This window comes from Mus musculus, chromosome 7, assembly GCF_000001635.26.
Source record: "Mus musculus strain C57BL/6J chromosome 7, GRCm38.p6 C57BL/6J".
Classification (NCBI taxonomy): Eukaryota; Metazoa; Chordata; class Mammalia; order Rodentia; family Muridae; genus Mus; species Mus musculus.
This window is the reverse complement of record NC_000073.6, coordinates 16366276-16388504: the sequence shown is the minus strand read 5'-3', so window position 1 is coordinate 16388504 and position 22229 is coordinate 16366276. Positions and strand designations below refer to the sequence as shown.

The 22229-nt window shown below is 44.8% G+C and overlaps 1 protein-coding gene across 4 annotated transcripts in view; it reads left to right on the top strand.

Moving 5' to 3' along the window:
- Positions 1-608: 608 nt before the first annotated feature.
- The window catches only part of Sae1 (SUMO1 activating enzyme subunit 1), a 67661-nt gene continuing 46040 nt past the window's right edge, over positions 609-22229 (top strand). For 3 of the 4 annotated variants that reach the window (NM_001285892.1, NM_001285891.1, NM_019748.3), the window contains exons 1-5: positions 609-864; positions 10029-10140; positions 18045-18218; positions 19854-19996; positions 21599-21698. In NM_001285892.1, coding sequence (NP_001272821.1) covers positions 755-864; positions 10029-10140; positions 18045-18218; positions 19854-19996; positions 21599-21698 — 639 coding nt within the window. In that variant the 5' untranslated portion in view covers positions 609-754. The remainder of the gene's footprint in view (positions 865-10028; positions 10141-18044; positions 18219-19853; positions 19997-21598; positions 21699-22229) is intronic. The other variant, XM_011250653.1, reaches the window with a different exon arrangement.

The following is a 22229-nucleotide window of genomic DNA, read 5'->3' as shown; positions in this document are numbered from 1 at the left end:
ACTCAGGCAAGCACTTTACTGAGCCATCTTTTCAGTCCTTGACGGTTTTGAGACAGGATCTCATTCGTAGTAATTCTCCTACTTCAGCCTTGTGAAGGCATGAATGCTGGGATTACAGGCACGAGCTCATAAATTTAGGTTTGCTTCTGTTAACAGGATCTCATGTAACCCAGGCTGGCCTTTAACTTTTGATTCCTTTCACTTATTTTTGTCCAAAAGCTGTGATTACAGGCATAGCCCACCATGATCAATTTGAGTCTTGCATCTTACATAAGGATTTGAGAATGTGTCAGGAGAGGAGAGGGCAGAGAGGAGTCCTTCCTCTTTTTCTGTCCAGGAGGAAAGTCTAGCTTTCTTTTGTTTTATTTTTTTCGCCTCAATAGGTAGTGAGCTCCATGTGTTGTTATTTTAAAGTAGTATCTTTATTTCACCACACCATCGATGCTGGAATCCCGGTGACAACTCGATCCAGATCCGCTTCATAAATGACCGCGTGGACATCCTCGAGGAATCAAAACACCCGCCACTTTTCTTTTTTTTTCTTTTTCCTCTCCGGGATTGATTGGCGTCTCCATCACGTGATGGGGCAGCGAGCGGGCCTTGGAGTCTTCGGTATCCACGTGGTCTCCCGCAAAGCACGGAGGTGGCACTGCGCAGGCGCGGCTCTCTGCGCAGGCGCAAGCGCGTCCCCGGTGCACGGACTCGCTGCTGGCGGTTAGCGAGAGCGGGAGCGGGTGAGCTGAAAGCCGGCGCCATGGTAGAGAAGGAGGAGGCTGGCGGCGGCGGCGGCGGTGGCATCAGCGAGGAGGAGGCAGCGCAGTATGACCGACAGATCCGCCTGTGGGGACTGGAGGCCCAGAAGCGGTGAGGGGCGCCGCGGGCATCCTGCGGGCCGGCGTGTGGGCCCTGAGGGAGTGGGTGCGGCCCTGTTGTGGAGCGGAGGCGGGATTGCTGCACTTGGGTTTCCTAGTGCTTCAGAACTGACGAATGGACGGTGTTTCTGCAAAGTACCGGAGGTGGAGATGTCCCCTGTGTAGTATTGAGAGTGTCCTTGGAGGAGGCGGGGGAGAGGGAGGATTTGAACTTGAGGCTCCCTCGGTGTCAGTACCTGGTGATGGTGGGATTTAGGTGAGGCTTGTAGGGTCTAAGTGGGGTGAGCATTAGTGCAAAATAGGGGGGTGGCGGGCTGAGCTCATTAATTTCTATGCATGGGAACCTGTGTTGGACGCCCTGGGGACTTGACAAACCCCACAGGCTCCTCTAGAGGAGTGCTTGAGGGCAAGTCCTGACAAAGGGACCCCTGGAGAGGCGCAGAGTGGCCCAATTTATTCAGCACACAGCTACAGACGTTGGGTTGTTTGTTTGTTTGTTTGTTTTTCTTTCCCCTTCCCCCAGACCAGGTTTCTCTCTGTGGCCCTGGCTGTCCTGGGCCTCGCTCTGTAGACGATCTCAAACTCAGAGATCTGCCTGCTTCTGCATCCCGAATGAGTACAGGGATTAAAAAGGCACGTGCCATCACGCCTGGCTTCCTTAACATATTCAAGTTATAAATTATATTTTGTGGGGATATGGTTGTTCATATTTTTAATTCTAGTACTCCTGAGGCAGAGGCAGGAGTATGTCTGTGAGTTCGAGGTTAGTCTGAGCTATGTAGTTCCAACACAGCCAGGGCTACCACAGTGAGATCCTGACTCAAATCAAAACAAACTCCAAAGGTAATTGTTTTTATAGCTTAGGCTGGCTTTGAACTTGCAGAGATCTTACTTGTCTTAAGTGCTGAGATAAATACATGCATCATCACACATTGGCTCCCTAGGCATTTTTGGGGGGAGCATTTTTTGGGGGAGAGGTTTTAGAATTTTATGTTTTGACTTCTCTGTACGTTTTCCATGGTGTTGATGTGGATGCCAAAGGACAACTTTGTGAAGTCAGTTCCTTTATGTAGATTTTTGAGGTCTAAACTCAGGTTGCCAGGTGTCCCCCAGGCATTTGAGACAAGCACTTTACTTGGTGAGGCATCTTACTTGGGCTCCTTGAGCATTTTTTATTGAACTAAATAGGCTCCTTCCCAACTTGAAGCTTATGTTTTGATGGGGACTAAGAGCAATATTCATAAATAATAAAGTTCCATAGTGATAAGGCTCTAGGGTAGTGTCGTACATACACCTGACATTGCAGCACTTAGGAGGCTGAGGATGGAGGAGTGGGCTCAAAGTTAATCTTCAGTACAGAGTAGTTCAATGCCATCGTGAGTTGTACAGGGACACCTAACCTCAAAAACCAAAACACGGGCTGGTGAGATGGCTCAGTGAGTAAGAGCACCTGACTGCTCTTCTGAAGCTCCGGAGTTCAAATCCCAGCAACCACATGGTGGCTCACAACCATCCATAACGAAATCTGACACCCTCTTCTGGAGTGTCTGAAGATAGCGACAGTATACTTACATATAATAAGTAAATAAATACAATCTTAAAAAACAAAAACACTGTCAGGCATGGTGATACAAGCTTTGATCCTATCAGAGGCAGGCTAGGTCTACATAAACACCCCAATCAAACCAGAAAGCTGGACATTGTAATCCCAGTATTCAGGAGGCTGAGGAGGGAGGGAGACACCATATAAGCAAGATGTGTTAGTGCATGTCTGTAATCTTAGCCCTTGAAAGGTAAGTGCAGGAAGATCAGAAGTTCAAGGCCTTGGCATGGTGGCATATACCTTTATTCCCAGTGAGCTTTAGGCCACATGATCTACATAATGAGACCCTTACTTTTAAAGTGGGGAGGGTAGGACCGAGAGAGCAGCTCTTGGAAGTAGGGTCAGATTTCATTCCCCCTCAACCACGTGATGACTCACAACCACCTGTAACTCTGGTTGCAGGGAATCTGAAATCTTCTGGCCTCTGTGGGCACTGCGCATACATACATATGTGTATATGTGTTGCACATACATACACTCAGATGTGCACACATATAGAGTCTCTGAAGAAAAAAGGGAATGAATATACTTTATTATACTGAGACGTAAATGAGATAGCACATGTACAACTCCTATGCCCAGCAGACTTCAGTAGATTCTCTGTGATTAGACAAGTCTGAATATTAAGCAACAAAAGAAGGGAAAATATTAAGAGTGTTGAACCACTGACATGCCTAAGAGGTTTTCTGAGCAGTTATAGTTTCAGGGCCAGAGGTGGAATCCCGTGCTGGGTGTGTGTGTTTTACTTGGGTTAGAAATACTCCAGCTTCCCAGCCTACCCCAGCGGATGTTTGATTTTCCCTTTGAGACAGGGTTTCACTCTAACCCGAGCTGGCATCAGACGTGGAACAGTCCTCCTGCCCAGTGCTAGGAGAGCTGGCATCACAGGTGCAGAGAGATTTATAATCCCAGTGCTTCCAAGGTGGCTTCAGGAGGGCTAGGAGTTCAAGGCCAGCCTGGGCTACATGAGACTATCAAAAACAAAATAAGAAATTTCTGTTTTAAGCCTTTTCTCTCTGAGGATTTTAATAACGTAGCACAGTTAGCATAGAGGTTTATGTTTTGTTGGCTGAAATTTGACCTGTGCCTCATCTTCCGGATGCCACTTAAGCGTGGTGTTATGCTCTTTGGTGTATAGTTCAGTTGGTAAAGTGCTTGCTTAGCTTATACAGAGTCTTAGGTTCTGCTTCTTGCATTATATAAGAAAGGGCTCAGTAGCTGATGTCCATAATCTTTACCCTATCTCCCCCTCCTTAAAACAAAGCCAAAACAAACCCCACAAAGTTTACGGGCTATGGGCTTCTCTAGGAAAATGCTACTTTCCTAGAGAAAGTCTGATAACTAATGAATGAGTCACTTGTTTAAACTTGAGAGGTCAAGTAGGATCCTTTAATACCCCGGTCCTTTGTTGGGAGCAGCCTTACTTCCTGTGAAGAGAAGCTGGTTTGTCTTTAGCAGGTTAGCAGGTGAAAGAGTATAGAACGAAAAATAAAAGAGGATCCACAGGACTGATTTTCCACTAAGGTGGCAGAGAGACCATTCAAAGATTTGAACACTTGATAAAATCTAGCTTACATGTAAAGGGTTTGTCTGGGCTGGTCAGTGGCTAGAGCAAGGGCCTAGCATCTGAAGCCCTGAATTGTACCCAGTAGGTTAAACAAAGCATGTCTTTCCCCAACCTCCTGAGACAGGGTTTCTCTGTGTAGCCTTGGCTGTCTTGGAACTAGATCTGTAGACCAAGCTGGCCTGTAGACCAAGCTGGCCTTGAGTTCAGAGATCCTCCTGCCTCTGCTTCCCAAGTTCTGGGACTAAAGGTGTGTGCCACCATTGCCTGTCTCAAAATATGTCTTTGAAATGGGACAGTAGATTATAAGGGACAAGATGAAAGCATGGGGGCCAAATGCATTTCAGCAAGGTCTCCTATTACTCAGGTTGGCTTTATACTCGTGCTGATCACCTTGAACGACTGTTCCTCCTGTCTCTTGCCTCTCTCTCTCTCTCTCTCTCTCTGTCTGTCTGTCTCTGCAGTGATTGGATTATAGTTGTGTGCCACACACCATTTTTGCTGTGCTGGGGATGGAGCCCAGTATTTTGTGCTTGCTAGGCAAGTATTTTATCAACTGAGTTATAGCCACAGCTTCTCTGTTTTTATACTTTTAAGAAACAGAGTGTTGGGCTGTTGAGATGACTCAGTAACGAGCACTTACTGCTCTCAGGAGGTTGGTGTTCAGTCTCTGGAACCCACACGGCAGTTTACAGCTTCCTGGAACTCCACTTCCAGGAGATTTAGCCACTGTGGCTCTTGCACACATGTGCTGCACAGAGTTGTGTGCAAGCAAATACAACAAAAGAAATAATAAATCTTTTTATTTTTAAAGAAAGAAACAAGGTCTTGCTTTGTTCTTCCTGGGTTCAAGTGATGATCTTTCTGCCTCAGCTTCCAGCATAGTTGGAAGTGTATGTGCTTGCTTGCTTGCTCGCAGGTGCCTTTTATAGGTAAGAAGTGATGAGCACATGGCTAAGGTATATGTTGGGTAAGTGAAAGGATGTGTATGGTGTGCATACTTTTTTTTTTTTAAGATTTATTTATTATATCTACGCACACTGTAGCTGTCTTCAGACACACCAGAAGAGGGCGTCAGATCTCATGGATGGTTGTGAGCCACCATGTGGTTGCTGGGATTTGAACTCAGGACCTTTGGAAGAGCAGTCAGTGAGTGCTTCTAACTGCTGAACCATCTCTCCAGCCCCGGTGTGCATACTTTTTTCAACTTAAATAACGTGCCTCAGACAAACCTCACTGACTGCAATCATGTACTTATGTAGGATTGAATCCTAGAAGGGGAATTGCTACTTCAGAGAATATAAATAATAGCTACTTCATTAAGTGCTGACTGTGTGCCAGGTAGTGTTTTAAGCCTTTTTCATATAATTGAGCCATAAATAAGCTATGGTCTCTAGGGCCCTGGCATGAGGAGTTAAGATTAAAACATGATACTCATTTTTGATTGCTGCTAAATAAAGAGAGAATAGGGCTGGAGAGATGGCTCAGCAGTTAAGAGCCCTGACTGCTCTTCCGGAGGTTGTGAGTTCAAATCCCAGCAATCACATGATGGCTCACAACCATTCGTAATGAGATCTGATACCCTCTTCTGGGGTGTCTGAAGACAGCTACAGCAAGGCAATGGGGCCAGAGCGAGAAGAAAAAAAAAAGTATCTAAAGACAGCTGCAGTGTACTTAACATATAATAAATAAATAAATCTTTAAAAAAAAGACTAAATAAAGAAAGAATAGTTCCAGATCCCTCATTCCAAAGAGCTGGTTGTAGTGGCTGGGGGCTGGGGGACTGCAGAAGCCATGCAATAACCTGAGACTGGTCAGAGCCATTTCTCCCTTTTTATAAATATGTTCACAGAGTAGCCCTCTTTTTAGTGTTTCTAGTCATCTGTGTGGTGTTTTTTTTTTTTTTTTTTTTTTTTGAGACAGGGTTTCTCTGTCCTGGAACTCACTGTGTAGACCAGGCTGGCCTCGAACTCAGAAATCCGCCTGCCTCTGCCTCCCAAGTGCTGGGATTAAAGGCATGCGCCACCACGCCCGGTGGCTCTATGTGTGTGTTTTGAGACGGGGTCTCACTCTGTAACAGCTGGTCTGGAACTTTCTTTGGCCTGCTGGATTTATAGGTGTGGACCAGCTCTCCCAGCTGGCTCTCTGTACTTTTGATTCTCCTGTCTCACCCTCCTGAGCAACTGGGATGGCAAGCCTGCACCATTAGGACCGTTAGAGATTTTAAATATTGTTCCTGCAAGGGACGTTCTAGAGAGGTCATTCTCCCTTGAGTGTGCATGGTAGGAAGGGCCCCTGAGGTTGACAAGCTTGCTCTGAGGCTACAAAGCCTGACACCAGGATTTCAGTCTCAGGAGCCTAAGAAGTGGAAGAACAGAATGGATTCCAGTTTCCTCTGGCCTCCTCACATGTACATGCATGCATCCATACAAGATAAATAATAAAGAAGTTACAGAGGAAAGCTGTGTGTTCATTATTTTCTCGTTGCTGTGGTTTAAGTGTACAATCTGTACAGCCACAGTGGCAAGGATGTGAGGAAACTGGTGGAATTGCATCTCGTCAGCAAACAGGTGAACAGTTGGTGCTCTCTTTCCCACTCTTTTTAAACTTTATTATTTTGTTTGTTTTGAGACAGGGTCTAGGAAGTAGTTATGTAGACCAGGCTGTTCTTGAACTCACAGAGATCCACCTGCTACTGCTGCCTCCTGAGTGCTAAGAATTTTATTTATTATTGAATGTCTGTGACAGGTGGTATATATCTGAGCAGGTATGTATGGAGGTCAGGGAACATCTTTGTGGACTTGGTTCTCATTAACTTTCTGTAGCTTCTGAGAATGGAACTCATGTTCTCAGGCTTGAGTCTTCAGGCAACAAACATTTTTGCTTGTGGAACCTGAGCCAGCTTGCTGTCTTTTTTTCCTTTTCATTGAATGTGAGCCCACTCCATTGATTGTGCTGCCCACAGTCAGGGTAGGTCTGCCCTCTTTCATTGAACCTTTATATAATAAACACTGTCATAGAACATACCCAGAGCTGTGTGTACTGGTGATTCTAAATCTGATAAAGTCCACGGTGACTATTAACCTCCTCAGGCTCTGAAGAAATGGCTTTGGGGTGCGGGACTTGGAATGGGCCAGAGAGGAAGTGTGTTTACAGGCTGTGGAATGTTGTGATTGTCAAGTCTTGGTGAGTAGTAGTCTGATAATAGGTGGTCAGGCTAGTAAGGTAGTACAGACAAGTCCTGAACAACTCAGGATGAGCTGTAGATTTTATCAGCTGGGAATGTAGCGCAGGGGCTTGCCTTTCTTGCATACATGAAGCCCTGGGTTTGATCCTAGTATCAAATACATTAGGCAAGAAGGTACATACTGGAGGTAGAGGCAGGAGGGTCAAAGTTCAAGGCTATTCTCTGCTACATAGTTTTAGGGCCACCTTTGTATGTATGAGACCAAGTCTCAAACAATTCTTTTTGGGAGTAGGTGCTGAAAAAATCCAGATTCAAGTGTATGAATAGCTAGGCTTTTTATAATGAAGGTGGTAGAGTTTAAGAGAAGTTGACTAAGTCTATCTTAACACCCATGTCCAGTTTCTTACATGCCAGGTATTACTTCAGAGTATAGACAATGCTTTTGTTTGTGGTCCTGACAGGCTTGGAACTCAGTTCAAAGATGAAGGTGGCTTCAATTTTGCAGTAATCCTCCTGCATTTATCTGCCTTGTTTGTTTGGTTTTTGGTTTTTTGAAACAGGGTTTCTCTGTATAGCCCTGGCTATCCTGGAACTCACTCTGTAGACCAGGCTGGCCTCGAACTCAGAAATCCACCTGCCTCTGCCTCCCCAGTGCTGGGATTAAAGGCATGTGCCATCACTTCCTGGCGTTTTTTTGTTTTGTTTTGTTTGTTTGTTTGTTTTGGTTGTTCAAGACAGGGTTTCTCTAGTAGTCCTAGCTGTCCTGGAACTTACTCTGTAGTTCAGGTTGGCCTCCAGAGATCCGTCACCTGCCTCTGCCTCTTTAGTGCTGGGATTAAAGATGTGTACTATTGCTACCACCTTGCTTAAATATTACCTTTTAAATTATTTCTTTTGAGAGTATTAATTTCTACTACATAGCCATAAAGTTGGCTTTCATATGAACTAGTGTGGTGTGTGTAATCATGCCCTGCTGAGGTTTCTTTTTTTCCCTCCCTCCTTTAGAAAGGGTCTCATCGCCCAGGCTGACCTCAAGCAGAGTGACCTTGAGCTTCTGATCCATTGCTTGGCCTTATAGGACGCCACCATGTCCAGGTGGCCTCAAATTTCCCATCCTTCTTCCTTAGAATTTTAGATATGCACCCCAGACCCTGACGGCCATTGGGCTTACTACAGACTAAGTAAGCACTCACTGATCGTTGGAGAAGAGCCCCTGGTGTTCTCTGGGTGCTTTGTTTGATTTTTGTCTTATTTTTATTTATAGAGATCAACACAATTCCCCTGCCTGTTTTTGTTGTGCTGGGGTTGGTCTCAAGCTTACTAAGTCGTGGAGCAGACTCTGAACCTACCTACCCTTTATCCTGTCCTCACCTCTCCAGTGCTGCGGTCACAAGTGTGCACACCACCTCTCGCACACACCTTCTTATGCTTCCATGGGTTTTGCTTGTGTGCTCCAGATTAAATCATGGCTCTTCTTGCCAAGCTGGGGTTCTACTTAAAGCACTTGCCTGCTGTGGCTGGAGCCCCTGAGTTCAGTCCCCAATACCATAATAAATACACTTGTCCTCTTTGGTTATTATACTAGTCTGAGTGGCTGTGCACACATAACCACTCCAGACTTCTCTTACCTGTGGCGTCATCTTCTCATCCCATGGCTTCTAGTGCCCCCCAGAGCCCTCGTGCTGTGCTCCCCCCACCCCATTTTCATACTTCACATTTGTCCTTTCTATACCACTTCGCGGCCTCTTTGTTTTTGCTGTCTCTGAAAACAGTCAAGCCAGGCATTCTCCTTTCCCTTTTCTTTCTTCTTTCTTTCTTTCTTTCTTTCTTTCTTTCTTTCTTTCTTTCTTTTTTTGGGGGGGGGGGGGCTTCGAGACAGGGTTTCTCTGTGTAGCCCTGGCTGTCCTGGAACTCACTCTGTAGACCAGGCTGACCTTGAACTCAGAAATCCGCCTGCCTCTGCCTCCCAAGTGCTGGGCTTTTTTCTTTTTCTTTTTTTCTGAAACATGTTTTTTTGTGTAACAACCCAGGGTGTCCTGGAACTTGCTTTGTAGACCAGGCTGTCCTCTAACTCACAGAGATCGGTCTGCCTCTGCCTCCCAAGTGCTGGGACTAAAGGTGTGTTCCACCCCACCTAGCTTCAAGTATCCCCTTTTGAGCTTGTGTGTTTTCTATAGTTGGAATACTTTCTTTTCAGTTATCTGTATGTTGATCGGTTGTTTATTTTATTTTGATGAAAAATCACCTTCTCTGGGTTTCTTGTTGTGGAGACAAGGTTTTTGTAATCCAGTCTGGATGTGAACTTCCTGAGATCTCTCTCGCCTCAGCTTCCCAGCCATTCAGGTGACAGATACACTCCTTCAGAACGGTTTTCATCATTATGTAACACTTGTTCTTTAAAATTGCATCTTCCCTTGTCCTCTTTTTATTCGTTTATTTTGTGGTTCTGGAGAGCCATGCAGGACCTCATCCATGCACGGCAAGTGTCCTACTGACGGAGCTCTGTCCCCTGCCCCGTCCCCTGACAGAGCTCTGTCCCCCTGCCCCATCATCTGGCCTTATGCTTGAAGAGCTGCTTTCTCCACTGCGCTGCTCATTGTGGAGAGGGCATACACAACGTGCTCAGTAAAGAAGTCATTTTCTGTGCACAGTTGTTTGGGGCCAATTTTCTAGATCTGAAGGTTCAGTGGTGTTTCTGTGGTGCATATAGTGAAAATTAAGTTTTCTTTTTTTTTCCTGTCCTGTGATTGAACAAGTCCCACTACTTGGGGTCATCAGATTAACATAGCATGTGCTTCACAGGCTTCGAGCTTCCCGGGTGCTGATTGTTGGCATGAAAGGACTTGGAGCTGAAATTGCCAAGAATCTTATCCTGGCAGGAGTCAAAGGGCTCACCATGCTGGACCACGAACAGGTATGTGCCATCTGATTGCCCTGTATCTCTCAAAAGGCCGTGCTGCCAGTGCTGCTGGGCAAATCCAGGTTCAGTGCCACTGTAGGGAAACTGAGGCCTGGGAGGAGGTTTACGTGAATATATAGTCTTCAACCCCTGAGCCGCTGATTCAGGCCTGGAATGATTCGGGAATGGGAACATATAGAACATGGCTCAGTTCAGTGTGATGGCACATACCTATAATCCCAACACTCAGGAGATTGAGGCAGAACTATAAATTCAAGAGTAGCTTTTGCTATATAATGAAGGTCCTAAAAAAAGTCACAGTGGGACTGGAGAGATGGCTCATCAGTTAAGTGTACTGACTGCTCTTCCAGAGTTCACATCTCTACATACTCACATGGCAGCTTACCACTGTCCATAACTCTAAGATCTGACATTCTCACATAGACATACATGCAGGCAAAACACCAGTACACACAAAATAAAGGTATGTAATTTTTTAAAAAAATTTAAAAAATAGTCAAAATAATCTCATAGATGGCTCACCATCATTACTTTGAAAAACATTGAATCAGACAGAAGGTAGGTATATAGACTGCATATCCAGAGAACAGTGAGCATCCAGTATGAAACTGTACATCATACAGAGATACCACAGCAGTGCCCAGTTCACGTACAGCTTTCTCTGGCCTATCTTTCCTTTAGGGTGGAAGTGCTTGTTTATACATTTTCAAGCCTCACTGACATGTAAATTTTCTAGCAATTTTTTGTTTATTTGCTTGCTTCTTGGTCTTGAGGCAGGGTCTCGTGTAGTTCAGGCTGCAGTGGGACTTGGAGTGTAGCCTCAAACCCTACGAGACCTTGTCTCAAAAAACTAGAACTTTATACTATAATATGAAGAAAGCCATGAGCTTTACGTACTCAGTGCCATAACTTTTGTTTGTTAGTTTCTTTTGTGACAGAGTTTCTCTGTAGTTCCTGACTGCCCTGGAACTTGCTATGTAGACCAATCTGGTCTTGAACTCACAGAGATTTACCTGCCTCCACCTCCTGAGTGCTGGGATTAAAGGCAGGCTTGCGCTTCTCCATGCCGGGCATGAGGCTGTTGACTATGTAGGGATTGGCTGGGAGCTTTCTGTGTAGACCAAGCTGATCTCAAACTCAGAGATCAGCCTGTCTTCTGCCTCCGGTGCTGAGATTAAAAGAATATGCCGTTGATTCTGGCATTTTTATTGCTATTGAAGTAGGATTTCGGTTAGTTCAAGCTAACTGAACAGGTGAAGGTGACCTTGAACTCTGATCTTGCCTCTACTCCCCAGTGCTGATTTTACAGACATGAGCCACCACACTGTTTATGAAGCACTGGTGGTCAAACCTACAGCTTCATTGCTTGCTAGACAGATAGCATTGCCAACTAGGCCATATCCCCATCTAAAAATTAAGTTAAATCTAAGAGGAAAGTGGTATGGTGATACATGCCTGTAATCCCAGCACTCAGCAGAGGCAGGAGGATTGCTGCAAATTTAAATCCATCCTGGGCTACATCGCAAAACTCTCATACATCAAACATTTAAAAAAGAAAGAAAATCTAAGAAAATACATATCTGTGAGCAGTCAGGACAGAAGATTTTTGTGAGACTACAGTGCCCTCTAGAGGCAGGAGCACATCTGGAGGAGGATTAGTGTATGTGCCACCAAGCAGTTATCTGGCTGTGGGGCTCATCCCAGATGTGTGAGGTGGCTCTGATGTCATGTCAGAAGAGTGCTAAGGGCTGTGAAGTGTTGGGAGGCATGGGCTGATTGTCTTCCTCTACTCACTTGGAGGGCCATAGTACCTTCTCCTTGAGTGTCCTCAACCCCAGCTACACTGTAGAGAACCTGGGCGGTGATACAAATATCAAAGCACTCCAGGATTTGGAGTTAGGTGTGGTTTATAATGGACTTTCTGTAGCCTAGTGCTACTCAGCTTAACTAGCCCAACTCCCATCAGATAAGTAAATACACTATGCTTTTCCTTCCCCAATTTCCCAGAGAACACCGTTGGAGGAGAAGGTATAAAGTTGTTTGGAAGGCTGTGAAATCATGTGGACTTGGCTATAGTCCCAGCTTCTACAACTGGACAATAGACTTCTCAGACTTTGTTTTCATTTAGATGGGGGTTTTAATGCCTGTCCCTTAGCATTTTATTTAGTCTACATTCACACATCTTAGAGCACTCCCTCAGGGACCCTGAAGTCTGCCGTTCACTGAATAAAAGGTGCTTACACTCTGGTTCTCATTCTCAAAGCATTATCCAGAAGCCATTCTGGCCTCCTTAACGCAGATTGTGATATGGAGACTTGGAGAAGTTTCCTAGGGTTCTGATCTGAGTTAAGGAGGTGCTTATCAAGTTGAAAGACTGCTTTGGCAAGGGATTTTTTTTTCCTTAAGATTTTATTTACTTATCATATGTAAGTACACTGTAGCTGTCTTCAGACACACCAGAAGAGGGCATTCAATCTCATTACAGATGGTTGTGAGCAGCCACTGTGTGGTTGCTGGGATTTGAACTCAGGACCCCCGGAAGAGCAGTCAGTGCTCCTAACCGCTGAGTCAGCTCTCTAGCTCTCCCTCCGGGCTGGCAAGGGAAGTTTTAAGAGGGTCTGCTAGAGCCCTCCAGGTGAATATTCATTAAACAGTTTCAAAGAAAATGAGAAGGCAACCTGAGCAGCCTTGGCCTCTATCACCAATCAAGATGGCCTCATTATTGAAGGTGATCGGGACTCTAGATCTTCAAGGTGTGTTTGAGTGTATCAGTAATCACTGCATCAATTGTTGACTCAAGATGTAGGATGAGAAACCACTTTACAAGTGTGTTAGGTACTGTAGATGAGAGGTGAGATGTCGGGAAGTGCGCTGGTATGAGGAACAGGAGAATCTGCTGGCCCATACATGCATGAACTCAAAGCCAAGAAGAGATATAGGAGATGATTTCACTTTCTTATTCTCAGAATTACTTGAGTTCTGGGACCTGCCACCATCTGCTCGGTAGTAAATGGAGGGAAAGGAGGTTAGGTCCTGGTTACTTGTGGCCTCCGTCTTGGCAAGGAGTCCAGGTCCTTGCCCTTAGCCAGCTTACTGCAGGGCTACATGCAGGCCAGGAATCCACGTGAAGACAAGGTTTTGACTTGGGCGATTAATGTGTTGTTAATGGCTTATCTCCAAAAGGTGGTAGATAAGAACACTCAGTGATGAGGTCTGGTGGGTCTCCAAGAAGCTGTGACTTTAATAGACTGAGGTGGATGGCTGGAAGGCAGTCTGCACCAAGAGTGACTTGAGAAATGACGCCAACTTTTGGTAGAAATTAAAAGCATAAGTGAGCTTGTTTTGGAACTATACAGAGTGAAGTGAATGGACCCTGAGATGGAATCTTGCACACAGCTTTACTTCACAGGGCCTATGGAGACTACAGTGTCTATCAATAGAAGAGAAGAGCCAGGATCTGAGCTCAGGGTAGCAGCATATTACCTGTGGAATGATGAGTGTCTATACTGTTTCTATACACTTAAGCAATACAGTCAGTGATTGAACCAGGATTTGAATCTAACCAGAATGGTGTAGAGCCGTTCCCCATAATCTCAGACTTATGCCTTCCAATAGGGAATGAGATCCCAACAGCATGTGGTGACTGAAAAGCATAATACTGGTTGGAAAAAATGCCACCCCTTTTTATTTTTTATTTTTCCTTTTTATTATTAATATTTTTTCAAGACAGGGTTTCTTGCCAGGCATGGTGACACATGCCTTTAATCCCAGCACTTGGGAGGCAGAGGCAGGCAGATTTCTGAGTTCCAGGACAGCCGGAGCTATACAGAGAAACACTGTCTCGAAAAACCAAAAGAAAAAAAAAAGGACAGGGTTTCTCTGTAATAGCTCTGGCTTTCCTGGAACTAGTTCTCTGTAGACTAGGCAGGCCTCAAACTCAGAGATCCACCTGCCTTTACCTCCTGTGTTCTGGGATTTAAGGCATGTGCCACCAACTCCTGACTTGGCCCATTTTCTTGATACTGAGAAAGAACGTGTCCTTTGGATAGTTGGTAGGTGCCTGGGGAGGGACAGTGGGGGAGATGACTTAACTTCCCCTGAACCTAGTTCTGGTGAACTCATTTGCTAAGTTAAATGTTTTGTGTATGAAATACTTTTGAGTGATATGGATGGAGTCTACTTGGTAGCTCTGGTCTCTGGGGCTCTGCTGACATATCTACCCTTAATGAAAAAGTCAATTACTCTGCTTGCTTCCATGTCCTTCTGGGCTGGGGGTGGAGATTCTTCCAATTCAGGGACGGTCCTTTGTGTGCTAGGGAATCAGTTTACTGCTGAGAACTAGTAATCACTCAGTAGCAGTTAAAAATCTACCCAACTTTAAGTAGAGGAAACCTTAAACTTTGCTTGGAGAGTTTCCCATGTAAACACAAGAGGGTGCTCTTTAACTATCGATGGCCAGCTTTAAACTGTAGTGTGGTACAGCCTCAGAAGAAAGAACAGTCAGCTATCTTAGGGTTTCCATTGCTGTGATGAATACTGTGACCAAAAGCAGCTCAGGAAAGCAACATTTTATTTCAGCTTCAACTTTGAGGTCATCCCATGACTGAAGGGAATTAGGACAGAAATGTGGAGGCAAGGGCTAAGACGGAAGACATGGGGAACACTGTTTACTGGTGTGCTTAGCTTTCTTACTTAGACAGTCAGGGACACCTGCCCAGGGATGCCACTACTTATAGTTAACTGGGCCCTCCTATATTTTTGTTTTGTTTTTGTTTGTGGTTTTTGTTTTTGTTTTTGACAGGGTTTCTCTGTGTAGCTTTAGTTGTCCTGGAACTCACTCTGTAGACCAGGCTGGACTCTACCTGCCTCCTCTGCCTCCCAAGTGCTTGGATTAAAGGCATGTGCCACCACTGCCTGGCAATTAACTAATATTTTAATGGATTTGTTTGTTTGTTTGTTTGTTTGTTATATGTAAGTACACTGTAGCTGTCTTCAGACACACCAGAAGTGGGTATCTGATCTCATTACAGATGGTTGCGAGCCACCATGTGGTTGTTGGGATTTGAACTCAGGACCTCTAGGAGAGCAGTCAGTGCTCTTAACTGCTGAGCCAGCTTTCCAGCCCCCTACATTAATTATTAATCAAGAAAATGCCCCCACAGATTTACCTATAAGCAATCTGATGAAGGCATTTTCTCACTTTGGTTTTCCTCTTCCCAAATAATTCTAACTTGTTAAGTTGACCTCCAAAAAACCTAACATATCACTAACTACAACTTTTCCTTTCTGACTTGTCCTGAATAAGACACTAAACGGTCTTTTAAAAAAATTCAAGCACTTTAGCAGTTCAGTCTCTCTAAAGATTTATTTTTATGTATATGAGTACCCTATAGCTTTGCTGATGGGTGTGAGCCTTCATGTGGTTGTTGGGAATTGTATTTAGAACCTCTCCTCGCTCTGGTTGGCCCTGCTCTCTCAGACCCAAAGATTTATTTATTATTATACATAAATACGCTGTTGCTGTCTTCAGACACTCCAGAAGAGGGCGTCAGATCTCCTTACAGATGACTGTGAGCCACCATGTGGTTGCTGGGATTTGAACTCAGGACCTTCGGAAGAGCAGTTGGTGTTTTTACCCACTGAGCCATCTCACCAGCCCCCCCTGTTCAGTCTCTTTAAACATCCAGAATACCTTTCAAGGTTTTTCTAAAACACCCAAGTCTCTCAACTAACTGTGGGCTTCTGCAAATTAAAAAAAAAAGTGTTTTCTTACTCTTTTTTTTTTTTTTTTTTTTTTTTTTTAGATATTTTCTATATTTACATTTACATTTCAAATGTTATCCCCTTTCCTAGTTTTCCCTCTGAAAATCCTCTATCCTCTCCCCCTCCCCCTGCTCACCAACCCACCCACTCCCATTCCTGGTCCTGGTCTTCCCCTACACTGGGGCATAGAACCTTCATAGGACCAAGAGCCTCTCCTCCCATTGATGATGGACAAGGCCATCCTCTGCTACATATATAGCTAGAGTTTCTTACTCTTAAGAGGAAAAACCTGAGCACAGTCAAAGTCCAGCAGTGTGAACCTTGGTGTCAGACGCCTGTGACTCAGGATCTTCTGGGCTCCAGAGATCTTGAAGAGCTCCATTCCACAGCTACTTCTGCCTTTGGTACTAGCTTCTCCAAGTGCTGGCATCTCTGTGGCAACTGGGCTGAATCTTCACCACAGGCCTCTTTTGGGCTTTCTTCAGGCACTCTGACCCTGCAGTACCTCAGCTGCTCTTCATGACTCCTTTGGCTGCTATCATAAGGTACAGTCTTGGCCCTCTCTGGACCAAGCTTCTGTGTGCTGACCCTGAGCAAACATTTCCTTACAAGATTTTGCCTCAGTGATGCTGGCTGATCTTTTGTTTTGTTTGTTTTGTTTTGTTTTGTTTGAGACAGGGTTTGTCTATATCCTTGGCTGTCCTAGAGCTAAGCAGACTCAGATCCATTTCTGTCTCTCAAGCACCAGGATAAAAGACATGCATCGCTACGCCCAGCTGCCTGTTTCTTTCTTTTTGTTTTTGTTTTTTGTTCTTTGTTTTTTTTTTTTTTTTTTTTTGATTTTTCAAGACAGGGTTTCTCTGTGCAGCCCTGGCTGTCCAGGAACTCACTCTGTAGACCAGGCTGGCCTCGAACTCAGAAATCCGCCTGCCTCTGCCTCCCCAGTGCTGGGATTAAAGGTGTGTGCCACCACGCCCGGCTGCCTATTTCTTTTTTTTTTTTTTTTTTCTTTTTTTTTGGTTTTTTGAGACAGGGTTTCTCTGTATAGCCCTGGCTGTCCTGGAACTCACTTTGTAGACCAGGCTGGCCTTGAACTCAGAAATCCGCCTGCCTCCGCCACCACGCCCGGCTGCCTATTTCTTTCTTAATCACAGCTGATTCTTTAGCGCCATTGACAGTATCAGTATTGTCTCAACAGAGCAAAGGTTGCATTTTACTGGTTCCAGTCTCCTAGTAATCACAGCCAACTCTTCAACTCCATCTTACCAGAACTTCAAATTTGTAACTCAGAATATCACTTACATGGCCCTGATAGAGTTCCTTTGCTTCCTTTCGAAACTTCACAAGACAGGCCTCTTATCGTCTGCACTGCTCTCAGCATTCTTACCTATGAAACCTCCACAGAGCAGCCCATTACGTTCTGAGCCCTCTGGCTTTTCTGGCCTTAAGTCCCAAATACTTCCACAATCCTCCCCCAAAACAGCATGAACAATGTGATTAGGTTTGTACCAGTTTTTGTCTGAGAGTTTTTCTTTTTTCTTAAATTATGTATTTTATTTATGAGTATACTGTCACTGTCTTCAGGCTCCCAGAAGAGTGTGCATTGGATCTCATTACAGATGGTTGTGAGCCACCATGTTGGTTGCTGGGAATTGAACTCAGGACCTCTGGAAGAGCAGTCAGTGCTCTTGACCACTGAGCCAGCTCTCCAGCCCTGTCTGAGAGTTTCTGTTGCCTTGATAAAACACTTGACAAAAAGCAATTTGGTGAGGAAAGGGTTGGTTGGTTTGGTCCCAAGTCCATTGAGGGGAACAAAGGTAGGAACTGAAGCAGAAGCCATGGAAATGTGTTTCCACATCAATCATTAATCAAGAAAATGCATGGTAGACCTGTCCATGGGCCAGTTTGATAGAGGCGGTTTCTCAGCTGAAGTTTCCTCTTTTCTAGATTATTCTAGATTGTGTGAAGTTAACAAAAACTAGCCACGACTGAAGTGTAGCCAGGCTGAATTCTGTAGGGATGATAACAATTGGTTGTGGGCATTTTAGCATCCTTATATAGTCTAGATGTCTTTACATTGATGGATTTACATTTCAGAAAGACTCCAAGAATTAAGGAGAACTTTTTTTCCCTAGGTATCTCCAGAAGACCCTGGAGCTCAGTTCTTGATTCAGACTGGGTCTGTGGGCCGCAATAGGGCCGAGGCCTCTTTGGAACGAGCCCAGAATCTCAATCCCATGGTGGATGTAAAGGTGGACACTGAGGATGTAGAGAAGAAGCCAGAGTCCTTCTTCACGAAGTTTGATGCGGTGAGTTTCCTAGTATTGAGCCTGTTGGGAGAGTCAAGCAGGTTGAAGTAGTAGTGGAAGTTCAGTATGGAGTCATACCTCTAACCTCTAACCCTAGTGTTTGGGAGCCAAAGGTGGGAAGGAGGCCAGGACTATGTAACGAGATTAACTGTAGGTGTACAAGGGCTTTCAAATCACACACTCTGAACTTTTACCCCATCTGTGTCTATAAACTGATGTCTTCTTTAGGCTTGACACATTGTATATGTGTTTCTGAGTAGGTCCAGTCTATTAGACCTATTGTGGTTGTTTGTGAGGTGCCTGCTGTCTTCTGTGTCTGGGCTTCTGTTATCTGAGTCTAGGTTTCAGCATTAGTGTTTATCTTCCTTCAGAATCTTTGCTCATCATCACTTCTCGGTCTTTTGGCCAAGAGCAGAATCTTTGCTCTTGTGTTCTGGAAATTTAAGTTGCTGATTAATTTTGTTGCCAGCTGCACTTATTAGATAGAAGTATCAAGCTACAGCTTATGTTTTGTGTTCAGGAAGGAAGCAGCAAACATCCCTAGCCAAGCTTGGTAGCATTTGCCTATAATCCCGACATTAGGCAAATGGAATTAGGAAGGAATAAGAGATCAAGACTGAGTTTGAGGCCAGTCTGGGCTACATAAGGTTTTGTTTTTGAAGACAGTTTCTCTGTAGCTCTGGCCATCCTGGAACTTGCTCTATAAGACCAGGCTGACCTTTGGAGATTTGCATGGTGCTGCACTTAAAGGCATGCACCCCCACCTCCTTGCTTTGTCTTAAAAAACAGATAACTAACAGCCAACACATCTGTGCTCAGTGTGTCTGTGCCTTTTATATATATATATATATACACACACACACACACACAAACAATCACTTTGGCCATGGAATTGTCAGTGATACACCAAATGCTGCATGTAGAACTCACATCATCTATTCTCAATTCTGTATCAGTGTCTGTTAGGTTTTCTTATTTGCTTTTCAGGCAAGGTCTCTCTACAGGTCCCCAGCAGTCCTGTAGGCCAGGCTGGTTCGGAACTTTTGGGGAGACAGGCAGAGATTTTATTTTCCCTTTCCTTGCCTCTCCAGTACAGGGATTTAAAGGCTTGTGCTGCCACATCTGGCTGACTTCAGCCTCTTAAGACAGGGTTCCCTGTACCCTGGGAAAGCTTAAGAGATCTTGGACAAATAGTAAAAAAAAAATTTAAAGTGTGTGTGTGGGTAGATACTCAAACATGACCTTTTGGTCAGTTAAAAAACTGGTTTTACTTGTCACCAGAATTTGCTTGACTTTGTAGTTTAGATTACCTTGATAGCTCTGTCTTCATGAGAACTATGAGGTGTAGTTTATATGCTCATGGGTTAAGGAAACAGATTGTCTTGAGTGGTTTTACTGTCCAGCTAAATTCTTCTCTTAGGTGTCAGAAGTGGTCGTCATGTCGTGTATATTTTCTACACCCTGAAATCTGCAGCTTTTCTTCTGTCTTTTACTCACAGCACCCAAGAACCTGTTATTCTTGTTGAAACTGGTCTTAAGCCTGCCAGAGAGACAGTTAATTTAAGACTTATGCAGACAGCAGGGCAGTGATTCACAGTTTGCAGCTCTTAGCAGTCACTTCCTGTCTCCTCTCAGGTGTGCCTGACTTGCTGCTCCAGAGATGTCATCATTAAAGTCGACCAGATCTGTCACAGAAACAGCATTAAGTTCTTCACAGGAGATGTCTTTGGGTACCATGGGTACACCTTTGCGAATCTTGGAGAGCATGAATTTGTAGAGTAAGTGCTGGGAGAGGGCCGAAGGGAGCGTTCCACAGTTGAGTGGTATTTGTGGTAGGAAATGAGCTGTCTCAATGACATAGCATACTGTACTATAATACTTCAGAACATTCTCAGACAAGGGATTAACAAATTATGAAGCAGAGTTGTTTTGTGGATTCACACTTTTGTTGTTTTTTCAAGGCATGGTTTCTCTGTTTGGCTATACTGTAACTCTGTAGACCAGGCTAGCTTCCAACTCAGAGATCCACCTACCTCTGCCTACTGAGTGCCATGCCTGCTCAGCTTGTGGGTTCAGAATTTTAGGAGACATGTAGACCCCATCTTTGGAGGCAGTGGTGTCAACTGAAGCCCAAAGCACGCAATGTTGTGGACAGAGTGCATCACATGGGTATCCCACCTCCCGAACTTGAGGGTTGGAACTCACATGCTGTCCAGGGAAAGTGTGCTTGTGTTAAATGCTTGTTCCTTAGCTTGTACTTGCATGTTGAGTGATGGAGAGAGAGTGCCTGCTAGTTAAATGGGTAGTCCTTTGGGCACATTTAACCTGCCTTGAAAAGCTCCACGGTTCAGAGCCTACTGTGGAGCAGACAGACCTTATGCCTTGTTTGGAACATGAAGCTGCAGAGCCTAATTCTCACATGACAAGACCTGCAGTGTTTTTACTTACTACCGTTTTCAAGAGAAAGATGGCAGACGGTATTTATAAAACTATGAGCTGAATATATGGCCACGATTCATTATATTTTTATTCTCTTGCTTGCTCTCTCATCTCAATCTCTCAAACAGCATCTGAATCCTACCTTGCCACTGAGTGATACAGTTGGGCACAGCTTCCTGCTAAGCAGTGCTCCTATTGTTCAGCCTCTCCAGCAAGTCATTGGTATTTCTCTGGCCCACAAGTTTCTTGGCTGGTGCACACCTTAATCCCAGCATCTGGGAAGCAGAGGCAGGTAGACCTCTGAGTTCAAGGCTAGCCTGATCTACAGAGTGAGTTCCAGGACAGCCAGGGCTACACAGAAAAACCCTGTCTCGAAAACCAGTGGGGGAGGGGGACAACGACGACAACCTTTGAAAGGGGCAAATGTGTTCTCGCCATCTCCTACCCTAGCCACCCAGCAGCTTTAGAAAGGTCTGATTCTAGGAGTGCAATGAATTGCACAGTTAAAACAAGAGCAGGCTGGGCTACTCTTAACATGAAATTTCCACAGCACAAGGAGGAATTAGGTTTGGCTCTTTAGTTTTTGATTCTTCAAGAATGTTTGCAAAGCAGTCTCTTTGGCTTATGGGAGCTTGCTTATGCTAGGCAGTTTACTTACGTTCTTTTCCCATTATCACATCAGGGACAGCTAGTTTAAAAATGGCTAACTGATTTATCAGATCTCTCCAGGGACCGTGATGAGATTTGAGCTCAGGCCTCATTGATTCAAAAACTTTTTTGCTCTATTTTGGTTGTATATTTGTTTTGTTTATCAAGGCAGGATTTCTCTGTAGCCTTGGAACTCACTCTGTAGACAAGGCTGTACTTGAACTCAGCCTTTTGCTCATTACATTCCAGTGATGTGACTTTCAAACTTGGCTTCCTCCCATTGTCTCTTCTAGAGAGAAAACCAAAGTTGCCAAAGTAAGCCAAGGAGTGGAAGATGGACCTGAGGCCAAGAGAGCAAAGCTTGATTCATCAGAGACAACCATGGTCAAAAAGGTAAGCGAGAGAGCTGAGGTTGGAAACCCTGGGGCCTCGTAACTGCAAATGAGGGAAGCCTGGAAGAGGAAGTTCGAGAGTGGGTATAGCTACTGCTGATTCCAGGCAGCTCTCTCCTCCCGAGAAAATGGGTTTATATTCCAGATCCTTCACTGTTCTGACAGCCTCTCAAATGATCAAGTACTCTTGTGCTGCAGCACCGTGGTAGCCAGATGACAAGCTTGTGTAACTGATTTGGCATAAAAGCCATCAGTTTTGACTTCTAGTGTCACATGTGTCATGTGACAGTGACGTATGAGACTGGAAGTGGGTCTTAGACCTGAGTGTGGAGTTAGACAGTTGTGAGCCACAGTGTGACTTGAGATGCTCAGTAATAAAGTGTTTCCTGTACAAGCGCGCTGAGCAAGTCACCCCAGACGGCTTGTGCCTGTGTGACAGTGCCCGGGAGGGAGACGAGCGGTCAGTGTAGTGAGCACCAGGTTCAGTAAGAGCTCCTGTCTCAGAAAGGTAAAGAGCTGGGCTGGCACTGGT